This window comes from Scyliorhinus canicula, chromosome 2, assembly GCF_902713615.1.
Source record: "Scyliorhinus canicula chromosome 2, sScyCan1.1, whole genome shotgun sequence".
NCBI classification, from domain to species: domain Eukaryota; kingdom Metazoa; phylum Chordata; class Chondrichthyes; order Carcharhiniformes; family Scyliorhinidae; genus Scyliorhinus; species Scyliorhinus canicula.
The window spans coordinates 49,379,092-49,391,430 of record NC_052147.1 but is presented as its reverse complement, the minus strand read 5'-3'; the positions used below and the strand labels follow the sequence as shown (position 1 = coordinate 49,391,430).

Below are 12,339 nucleotides of genomic sequence, written 5' to 3'. Positions count from 1 at the left end.
GAAACATTCACACATCTTAGCTTCACCCAACAGAAAAATGTGATTCATATCATGAAAGTGCCAAAAGCTATTTTAAAAACCAGCTCATGTGCAATTCAGCTAAGAATGTTAAAGTACCATGTGCATCTCATTTGGGAGGAATGTAACCTGTGAGACTTTTAACTTTCCCGAGTTTCTCTCAAATACAATTCAAGATCTTTACTTACAGGTTCCACAAGATTTTGTTCACTGTAGCTGCATTGATCCAAGTCCAGCCCTGTAAGGTACCAAGCCTTCCGTCTTTCCTCAGCACTGTGTGCAGCCTCTCTGTGTACAACAAACAATGTTCTTTTCAAACAAGTACAGTGACAGAAGTCGCAGAAATGGAAAGATTTGTACGGTTAATTTTTTAAAAACGCAATAAACTATTTGAAAATATTCAAGAAAACTACTAATGTCATTATCAGTCAACTCATAACCTATTCACACTGATCCACATTAAAGGTTTATTATAAAAATTGGGCGGACATAAGGCCTGTCCCGTTTTTAAAAAAACATTTACGGTTTGTAATTTATTTTGTAAAGAGAGAATGGAACCATTATTTTATTTTTTTAAATCCCAGAAACACTAACATTTTACTCCGCAGTATTCCATCCTCCTTTGACCCCATTTCAAATCAATTTTCTTGTGTGAATTGAACAAAAAGTTTCAGTATCCTTCATTACACTTTCATTTCTACAAACAAGGTATTAACAAGGTTCAGATTTTCTCCCTCACATAATATGCCCAGTGGAAGATGAATTGAGCTTTGTTTTATATACATTTAGAGTACCCCATTCTTTTTTTCCAATTAAGGGGCAATTTAGCGTGGCCAGTCCACCTACCCTAGACATCTTTGGGTTGTGGGGTGGAGACCCATGCAAACACTGGGAGAATGCAAACTCAACACGGGCAGTGACCCGTGGCAGGGATCAAACCCGAGACCTTGGCGCCGTGAGGCAGCAGTGCTAACCACTGTGCCACCGCGCCGCCCTGAATCCCCTCTGTGCTGAAATCGGGGCGGTGCTGCTTTAGCGATGCTCCCCCCCCCCCCCCCCCCCCACCCCCCCAAAACATGGCGCACCCCGTCGGGATGGGACATCACTTGAGGTCCTCCCCTGATGCTCCGCAGTGGTGGGGGGTGGTCCGCGGGTGGCGAGCCTGGTCAAAGGGGGCATTACTTGGCAGGCCGGATCTGCGAGGGGACGGTGCCATGCCATTTTGCACGGCGTGGCCGCTGCAGGCCACCGCTGTGCGCATACGCGACCACGGACCCAGCAATTCTCCGGCCGTATTCACTGCGAGAGCCGGGGGCTCAATGCTGCATACCTGCTAGCCCCCCCCCCCCCCTCAGACGGAGGATGGTGCAGCTTTTGCGGGTGTGAAACACCATTGTTTCCACACCGGCATCAGCCGGTCTCCCAAACGGAGAATCCAGCCCTATGAATCTGCATGGAAAATGGTGTGATTCCGCAATTAAATATGGCAAATATTGCAAAGGCATCCCAAAGAACGGTCACACATGGGTTCCAGTTATAATGGAGATGTTCACAAAAGCATTTGAAATTGATAATTGTGACAACCCTTGGCACAAACCAGCTCTGAGTTGGTATTTGGTGTCAGGTAAGTCGCTATTGCAAGAAATCACATGAAAAGTAAAAAAAAAACTACCTGCATCCCATGTAATCAGAAATTATTGATTAAAAATAACTTGATTGGCCACCTTCCTGCATGTTGCTGATCTGTTCTTCCTGTGTAAGTAAGCCTGGAAATACACTGGGGTGTTCACAAGCTAGGTGGTCCTTTGGGTGACATCTTGATCAGCCCGATTCTGTACTCATCAAGCGGCAACAGACAGGCAGAATTTTACTATCAAGGTGAGAAGGTTAGTCGAGAAAACCTGACTCGGCAGACCCACTTCAATTTAAAGGGCACAATTTTAGATCAGTTTTCACCCCAGGGTAACAAGGCTGGGATAAAATAAGGTCCGCCAAACACAGAGACAGATCCTAGGCAGGCGGCAAGTGCTCTCGTTTGTCTCAATTGTTTTAGAACTTGTTAGGCCCTCGAGCTCTCACCCCTCATAACCCCTCACCCCCATGGCACCCTGTGCCAACCCATAGCAATGTCTCATGTCCCTCAAGGCTCCTCCCATCCAATTCATGCCTCTCAGCCATGCCCAATGCCCCTTTGTTCTCCACATGGACCCTCCACACAGCCAGAGCTATACGCCCCCAGTATTGACCATGGGTAGACCTCAAGACCTTTCTTCTTAAGATCTTTGCCTGAAGGCAGGTCCGACTCACAGCCCTACGATCTCCACCATGGGAAAGAAAGGAAGACAGGTCCTGAATCCACCCCATGCTGCTCTCACCCCAAACTGACCCTCACCAGCTGTTCAGCTAACTAAGTCAACCAGAATTGCTGTAGCAACATACATTCTTACATGCATGTTGTAGCCTGGAGATATGGATAGTGATGGTAGAAGTTCTAATTGCTTTCCAACACATAGCGAACAAGGAATTTCTTAGGATATGACAGCCTGCCATTGGCATATGCTGGAAGGATTTACATTGATACTCAACCTGTTTTGCCCAATGTTTTTCTTGCACTTTCGTTGGCCATCAAGTCCTGGAGTGGAACTTGGAAACCATGGCCTCTGGCTCAGGGATAGGGACTCTACACATCACATCACAGGAGATGGAAAAATTAACTTCTAATGATCTAATTCAGTTCTTACTCATGCACACTTAATAGTGAAAAAACTCCCATTCATGAAACCCATTAAATCTTTTAAATCAAGTGGTTCCATAGAATCCCTACAGTGCAGAAGAAGGCCATTTGGCCCATTGAATCTCCACCGACCCTCCAAAAGAGCACTCCACCCAAGCCCACTCCCCCGCCCCATCCCACAACCATGCCCATTCCACCTAATCTGCACACCTTTGGACACTAAAAGGCAATTTAGCATGGCTAATCCACCTAACCGACACATTTTGGACTGTGGGAGGAAAGCAGAGCATCCGGAGGGAACCCTCACAGACACAGGGAGAACATGCAAAGTTGAGGCCGAGAAGAGATCAGCCATGACCGTACTGAATTGCGGAGCAGGCTCACGGGGCTGAATTGCCCACTCCTGCTCCTAGTTCTCATGTTCTCCACAAAGACAATCACCCAAGGCCAAAATCAAATACAAGTCACTGGTGCTGTGAGACAGCAGTGCTAGCCACTGTGCTATCGTGCCGCCTTTCGGTTAATGTCTTATAAAAACAAACAAACGTCTATTCAGACCACACATCAAAAACAGCTAATCCTTTAATAGCCTCTTTGAATTGTTAATTAAATGGTGAACTCAGAACCCCTGCTGAGTTAATTTTCACTTTTGAAATTCAGCCTTGTATTCAAAATGACATTATAATAGCCCTAGAGGAAATTTCAACAAAGAATTATTGAAATTGCAAGACTGAAGGATAATGATTTTTTTTCTAACCCTACCAGATGGCCTATCGAATGAAAATGAAATTAAATGAATGAAAATCGCTTATTGTCACAAGTAGGCTTCAATGAAGTTACTGTGAAAAGCCCCTAGTCGCCACATTCCGGCGCCTGTTCGGGGAGGCTGGTACGGGAATTGAACCGTGCTGCTGGCCTGCCTTGGTCTGCTTTAAAAGCCAGCTATTTAGCTCAGTGTGCTAAACCAGCCCCTATCAATTAAAGCAGTCCAGAGGAGGAATTTTTAAAACTTTGAATTACAGCTTCAGGCTTTTTTTCATCTTTAAAAAGATTCTGATCATGACAATTAACCCGCAATGCCCTTTAGGGAGCATTTACATATACTGCAAAAATCTGTGACTCTTACATCGTAGATTAAGGCTCTTGCAACAGCCAAAATGGGGTCTTTTTGAACTCAGCACTAAGTTCAAATGGCCTTACTGGGCCCGAGTTTCCTTCCGATATAATTCACGCCTCACACCGACCCCCCTTCCTCTACTGGCAAAGTTGGATCTGTCAAGAAATGTGGGTAGGCTTCCTCATCCAAGTCCCACCCATCATTTGTAAAGATCCATGGAGTACTTCCAACTCCATTAAAACCCAGCCCACAGAGTCCCTTTCAGGAAAGAGGAACCGGAAATAGAAACACAGAGTCGCTGTCCCTTCCTGATTGAGGCCATAATGGCTGACTGAAGAATTCCACAAGCTACTCCAGCTCAGCTCAGTCCAAGATCCCAACCTGGAGCTTTCTTGGTCTGTATGTGTCAGTAACAAACCTAGCATGCACTCGCCCACTGAACTAATGACAGAACTTAATAAAGTGCAGTTAAAATCAATTGAGTCAACTGAATAATCACCATACACAGTTGTTGTCATGGCAATTAGCTCGCACATGCACCCTTTTCATGAAATCTGCAACCATTCTCCGAATTATTTACCAAATAGAAAATGCAACTGAAGAGAAAAATAATAAGCTCATTGGTTTTATAACAGACTGCGCATGACTTGGATGATCTAATTTGTAGAGTTTGCTATGTTATACTATTGACTGACAAGGGTGTTGGGTCAGAGAAAGTAAAACTGTGTGTCAAAGTATTCAAACAATGAAAACCAGAAGGGGATGCTTAACCCCAATTCTGGCGCCTTGTAATCCATGGTAGCACAGCCTAAAGCCACCAGACTCTGATTCAGTAACCACATGCAGCAGGGCATTTGAACATTGCTACCATTCCACAGAATTAGGTCGCCAAGACCATCATCAACTTGCTTTGTGTGGCTCATCTTTTCTCCTCCTGTTCCTGTATATTGGTTTGTGGCAGTATCAAAGGGTAACTGCAATTGATAAAATGTAATAAAGGTGGGATAACAAGTGTCCAGAACGGTTTGTAAGATACAAGTTCAACATTTAAAAAGTCAGCTGTGTACAAGCTAGTTATGCAATGATGTGTCACACGGATCCCACGGCGCACAGTTACATTAACAAAGCAAAAGTACCTTTCTCAGGTGGTCGCAGGACTGATGCCAAATTCACAAATTCTTTGAAATCAGTGGTGTGATACTGTGCAAGTGTAAAGTCGCCATAGTCCCTGATGACTATAAGGCTGCTTCCCCCTTAGAGGTGGAGAGCTGACTGGTGGTGATTTAACCTGAGGGTCACCACACCTCAGGCGAGGGGCAAGGTTGAGAAGGCGGTACGGGAATTGAACCCGTGCTGCTGGCCTCACTCTGCATCACGAACCAGCTGTCTAGCCAACTAAGAAGCTGGCCACCAATACTGTACCATCAGTGTCACTGTCATGAAAGGTATTCCACACAGGTAGCAAATCCCTGGGTGAGGAGGGCTCCGACCCCGGGGGGGGCCTCCGATGCGGCCTGGCCCGCGATCGTGGCCCACCGATCAGCGGGCCAGCCTCTCTGTCACCCAGCCTCTTTCCCTACGCGCGGCCCCTGTACTCCAGCGCCATGTTGCGTCGGGACCGGCGCGTCGAAGGAGGCCACCGCCGCCACTGCGAATGCGCGGATCCCACGGCGCACAGTTCGCGCCGAGATAGACGCCTGGAGCGGTGTGAACCGCTCCAGCACCGTGCTGGCCCCCTGTAGGGGCCAGAATTACTCCTGGGAGCGGCCCGTTCACTCCGTCATAAAACGCGACGGCGTTTACGACGGGGTGGACACACTGCTGCGGGATGGGAGAATCCCGCTCCCAATTTAAAGTGAAACTCATATTTTCTGAAATGATAGCCTCGATATTAACCCAGGGAAGTTATCAGGCACTGAGTGCCGGGGCCCCCTGAGATTGGTAATGTGAGACCTGAACTATTTTTACCGCAAAATGTCTGCTAATGGGGTGACCAACATTAAAACTATTATTGGCAAAGACATATTTCAAATCACTTTCAAAGTGCACAGAGGAGCTTGCAAATCTGTGATTCTACCCACTTCCTGTGTCCCAGAGCAGGAACTAAATATTAATTCTTTGCAACCCAGCTACACGAGTCAATGCATGAGCCAAAGCAGATTAGGAAGATGAATTCCCTAAATCTATCAACAAAGAACACTACTAAATTGTGTAACGTAAGAGAAATGAAAAGATGTTGAAACGTTTTTACACCACAGGCATCAGGCTCCTTTATTTAAGATTTCTAGTTACTGCGAAGTTTTCCTCCTTTTCTTTTAAGAAGCAAAGTCCATTCTTGTTTATTTATTTAGGTTTTTCTAGATTCAGTTGTCCAAAGGGGCTGTCTCAGTAACTGCACGCCTTTTTGCAGCTCTGGACAGCCTCTCTTAGAACATGTGTTCTTCTTCAACTATGAGACGTGACTGCAGTCCTCTCTCTGCTTTGGTGAGGATGAGGTAGCTGCAATTAGGGCCACACTGTATTCCAAATTGATTCTGTGACCAGCTTTCTGAGGGGTATTGGGGAATGCTAAGTAACTCCAGCATGCCAGAGGAATGGCCTGTTTTCAACATTGAACAGCGGTGAATGGATTAATTTTGGTATTGCAATTGAGACCCATTTATATTTTTTCCTCAGGGACCAATGTCCTGTTGACTTGTAAGGAACTCCACCATGTATGGGACGGCCGTCTTTCAAAGACAAGTGTAATTTCTCCAAAAAGAACAAAACAGAAGTGCATGCGAAATTATTATTTTGGAGTATCCCACAGTGTCATCGGGTTTGTTATGCAGCCTGGGATTCCTGTTTAAAGGTTTCTACAATTCACGGTCAAATGTAAATTAAAGTTTTAGAAGTGCACACCTAGAACCTCATTCCAGTTGTCGGCACAGTAGTTCCACCCAATGCTACAGGTTGCCATGAAAAAAAGCAGGTTGAACAAGAATTGTGAATGACAGCAGACAGGTCTAGGAGGGGTTTATGACTAAGCATCAACTCAAAGAGACACTCCTTTGCAGCTTATGTGATTTCTCGCAGCTTGGTTCAGCAGGCAGTGTTGTCCCCCCCCCCCCCCCCAGCTTTAGCAAAACAATAGAATGTCGATTTACCAGAAACCCTTTGTCAGTTTCTCAATGGCACCACAGGCATCCTTTGGCCTGGTGCTGCTTTGTACACATCCCCTCGATTTCTCACAGACATGGAAAAGCCGCACAAAATACAAAGAGCTACCTTTGGCTGAGAATATCGTAGGCAGGAGACAAATGGGTCACGCAAGGTATTTCCATCAATAGCGCCACAGCAACATTGGAACACAACTCTGCCATCCAAACTTCTCATGAGGTTGAAGTGTTGCACAGAAAGCATGCTGATGTTTCTTTTCCCCGTTCATGGGTGATGGGCATCGCAGGCTGTGCCAGCATTTATTGCCCATCCCTAATTGCCCTTGAAGGGGCAGTTAAGAGTCAACCACATTGCTGTGGGTCTGGAGTCACATATAGGTCAGACCAGATAAGGTCGGCAGATTTCGTTCCCTAAAGGACATTAGTGAACCAGATGGGTTTTTAAGACAATCAACAATGGTTTCATGGTCATCATTCGACTTTTAATTCCAGAGTTTTATTGAAGTAAAATTTCACCACCGTGGCAGGATTTGAACCTGGGTCCCGAGTGGATTACTCTGGGTCTCTGGTTTACTAGTCCAGTGACAATACCATTACTCCACTCCCTCCACAATTGTTGTGACAAGTACAAAATGTTAAACATTTCTTGAACAGCATTTAGTTCCCAAGTGTTCCGCAAGTCTCAGAGGCCATTTGCATCTGTCCTTCACCAATTCTAGGTCAAATTCCTGGGGCAGCCGCCAAAATGATAGAGTTTGGAAAACCGGCTGGGATCAAGGAGCATCCTTCTGGTAAGCGGAAGTCGCACCATATTTTTTAAGTCAGCTAGCCCCTAACCTCTCTCAAACTAAGTCAAAATATCAATTACGGGTTCTGTCGATTACTTAGTTTACGTTCAACAATTCAAATCATAGAATTTACAGTGCATTCGGCCCATCGAGTCTGCACTGGTCCTTGGAAAGAGAACCCTACTTAAGCCCACACCTCCACCCTATCCCCGTAACCCAGTAACCCACCTAACCTTTTATGGACACCCTGAGCAATTTGTTTAGCATAGCCAATCCACCTAACCTGCACATTTTTGGACTGTGGGAGGAAACCGGATCACCCAGAGGAAACCGATGCAGACACGGGGAGAATGTGCAGACTCCGCACAGACAGTGACCCAAGCCAGGAATCGAACTTCGGACCCTGGAGCTGTGAAGCTACAATGCTAACCACTGTGCTACCATTCCGCCCCTTTCTAGGTTGGTAAAGCAGCGGATAATTGCACTGCTATCATCAGGAAGCACCAAGATTCGATCTATAGTCACAGGTTCCAGGATGAGGGTGTGGCCCAGCACCGGCTGGCAGCAGGTCAGGGAATCTTTATGGCATCATATTGCCATCAAAGGCTGTTGCACTCTTTTGGCACAGTGGCAGAGGGAATATTAGCCTGTCTGTTATGGAAGTTACTCTCATGTCAAGTTAGTAAATCTCATTTACAGATGTTCATTTTTAAATTATTATTACAAAGTAAGTCATTTGCATTCAGTGAGAACTGTGAAGATTAAAAACTTAGTTTTATCACGGGAGAACTGTACATGAAGACGCCACAGTGCTAACCACTGTGCTACTGAGCTGTCCACACGTGCCCTCTACAATCACCTTAATAATAGATTCCAGCAATAATAATAGATTACTATAACAGATTAATAACAGAATATAGAATAATAGATTAATAATAGGTTACAGTAATAATTATCTTATAGCGTTTCAATGAAATCATTCTTGTTTTTTGAGTTGACCTATGTCAGCACGGTAGCCTTGTGGATGGCACAATTGCTTCACAGCTCCAGGGTCCCAGGTTCGATTCCCGGCTTGGGCCGCTGTCTGTGCGGAGTCTGCACATCCTCCCCATGTGTGCGTGGGTTTCCTCCGGGTGCTCCGGTTTCCTCCCACAGTCCAAAGATGTGCAGGTTAGGTGGATTGGCCGTGATAAATTGCCCTTAGTGTCCAAAATTGCCCTTAGTGTTGGGTGGGGTTACTGGGTTATGGGGATAAGGTGTTGACCTTGGGTAGGGTGCTCTTTCCAAGAGCCGGTGCAGACTCGATGGGCCGAATGGCCTCCTTCTGCACTGTAAATTCTATGAAATTCTATGTTGGCATTACACATGGACAACATTTTAAAAGTCCTCCATCTTAATGTTCCCTTCCTTTTCAAACACTTTGGGATAAAATTTCCATTAGGCCCATTTTCAGACACGAGCAGCCCGCATCTGGTCCATCGAGATAAACATGTAAAACTATTTAAATGATCGTGCCATTGGGTTAAGCATCAGTAGGGGACACAGTAGCCTCTCCTTATCAGTAAGTAATGCAACTCGCCTGTACCTCATAAAAGCAGCCTGATCTTCTTCAAGGAGAACTGCACTCATTAAAAGAAAGTCTCCGTAGTTTTCCTGTACTGACACCAACTATAAAGTAGGAGCTCCACAAATGGAACACCAGGAAAAAGAGAGAGCTCCTCAGTGCACTGGAATAACACCCTCTTGTGGCCAGCTCAGTTGGGTACGAGAACTCCACGCTGTATGCACCAGTGTTTTTGTCCTCCAAAGATATTACAGCCTGGCGGCAAGGTGGGACATCTAGCAAATGATCAGATGTGAGTTTCAGAACCAGGAGTAAAGGCTGCGGCTGCCAGATGAAGGGTCATCTCTCCCACAAGGTAAATGGAGAAAATTCTGACTGGAGGAAATGGCAGCCATTGCACATGGTTGTCAAACAGCACCAGTTGAGAATGTAACGATACAAAGCACAAGGATGTCTAGTGGAAATAAAAGGGTATCCTAGTCCAAATAGCATTGGATGCATCTGCTAAACATCGAGGTTGACATGGATACATCAGTTCGTGTGATTTCTGACTAACTGTATGGTGAAAAGTTGAGTCAACATCAGCTGGAAATCAAGAGTAGAGTTACACAGTTATGGAGGAAAGAACGTTTTCACAACTGGAAGCGTGTCAGCTCCGGTCACATACAATGAACAATGGGCAAAATTTCCCACCACTGTGGTGAAGGGTGAACAACCAGCCTTTTTAGGAAGGAACTGGTTAGCAGCACTTTAGTTAAATCGGCACAAGCTTTTCCAGATCAAAGGTGGAATTCACAACACAAGACAAGACAAGACAAGATCACCAAGTACCTTCAAGTGATTTATGAAACTGGCAGACCGATTCAAGGATAGAAGGCCAATGCATGGGTTCAGGAGAGCATAAGACCAGTTTTTATTGCAGGCCTCGTCCGTACTCTGAGAGAGAAGGTGGAGCAAGAACTAAAAAACTTGGGATTTGAGGACTGCATCGCTGTAGTAGAACAGTGATTGAGCTGCTCCCCCTAGTGGTAGTCAGATGGAAGTGGAAGAATATGTGGGGATTATAAGGTAGCTGTAAATAATAATAAGCTTGATTGCCACAGGTAGGCTTACATTAACACTGCATTGATGTTACTGTGTAAAGCCCCTTGTCGCCACATTCCGGCATCTGTTTGGGTACACAGAGGGAGAATTCAGAATGTCCAAATTACCCAACAGCATGTCTTTCGGGACTTGTGGGAGGAAACCAGAGCACCCGGAGGAAACCCACGCGGACACGGGGAGAACGAGCAGACTCCGCGCAGACAGTGACCCAAGCCGGGAATCAAACCTGGGATCTTGGAGCTGTGAAGAAACAGTGCTAACGACTGTGCTACCGTGCTATCCTCTAATTGGTCTTGTTAGTGAAACAGCAGTGGCGTGCATAATGTTGCGATGGATTTAGGGAAGACGGATGAAGAAAAGATGTTCCCATTGGCTGGTCATAAAAGGATCATGACATACAGATTTAGGATTTGGCACAAAATCTTCGGGGGGGAGGGAAGTGAAGAGGAAAATTTACATATGGAGTGGTACTTACATGGAACTTACACTCAAAGGCTGATAATATCCAGATCCTGATAATTAGAGTGATGTTTGTCAGGTATTGATCTGATAGATCATTTGATTTGCCTCAAATCCACTTCTAATATCCTGAAAAATTAGTTGACAGAATAAATCACTGTCGGGGCAGGATAGAAAATAAGGGGCAAACATTCCTGTCGGTTTGGGTTTTTTTATATTTAAATCCACCACTTCTACTCCCCTGTAAAAGGAGTTTCTAAAATGCAAGAGTCAGTCCAGGATAGAAATCCATAACATTGTCTCCTGCGACCTGGAGCAGGATGCGCCCTGCTGCACATTGATAGTCAAATATAACTTGGACTCATCCTCTAACTCAAGTTGCGTATGGTCGTTTGCCAGATCTAATTTCGAAAAATATCTGACCTCCTGACAACATTGTGACCAGATCCTCAATGTTTTCCCTGATCTGGAGGCTGCCCCCTGTCGTGAGGAGGTCATCTTGGCTCTGCAACAGGAAGAAAAGAACCAATTGTAGGAAGAGAATAGAGGCGGTGGAGAGGGTGAGATATCTTCATAAACACCCAGTGGAGAACTCAAAATCCGAATACGAATTGATCGGTCGCGCGTTTGCACCAAGCAGGGCCATGGCAGTCCCTGTCTGAGTTGGAGGCCCAGGGTTAACGAACACTATCTTTATCGGGGGCAATGTGCAGCAGGGCACATGCGGGGTCATCCTACTCGAGCTCGCAGGAGACAATTGTCATAATATACACCAGTATATCATGGTGCAGACACACACTGATGGACACACACAGGGACCAATCAACATGTACAAACACCGCAGCCAATCACCAGTTAGAATACACACACTATAAAGGCAGAGGGCACCACGGTTCCCGCTCATTCTGGGTGCTGCCTCTGAGTGTAACAGGAACTCATCCAGCCCAGCACAGACTTACAACACGTGCTGAGAGAATCAACTGGTTCGGACAAGGCTTAGGTCTCTAGTTTAAGTTAGCATCATTTAGACCCACAGTCATCGTGTGTTAGTTAGTTAGAAGTAGTTAATAAAATTGAGTTGAGCCTTCATCAGTGTTGGAAGTGTCTGTTCATCTCTCAAGTCTGCACTAGCGAACACTTCATAGTACCAGGAGTTGAGGGATGCTCGCACTTCTGAGACCTACCCTTCAGTGATCTGCCTTCCACCAGTCTCGCGCCATCCTACAGAATGGACTCCGTTCGCCCGCCGCCGCCTCTCCGCATTGCAGGGAATCTGGGCTCGAACTGGAAACGTTTCAAACAGCGCTTCTAGCTGTACCTCGAAGCCAGGGACCTGGAAGCTGCCTCGGATGCACGGAAGATTGCTCTCTTCCTCTTCACAGCCGGTGACCACGCTC

The 12,339-nt window shown here is 45.8% G+C and overlaps 1 protein-coding gene across 3 annotated transcripts in view; it reads right to left on the bottom strand.

Moving 5' to 3' along the window:
• The window catches only part of LOC119953515 (60 kDa lysophospholipase-like), a 161,869-nt gene that overhangs the window by 19,359 nt on the left and 130,171 nt on the right, over positions 1 to 12,339 (bottom strand). For all 3 annotated transcript variants that reach the window (XM_038777890.1, XM_038777883.1, XM_038777897.1), the window contains exon 13: positions 207 to 306. In XM_038777890.1, the coding sequence (XP_038633818.1) occupies positions 207 to 306 (100 nt within the window). The remainder of the gene's footprint in view (positions 1 to 206; positions 307 to 12,339) is intronic.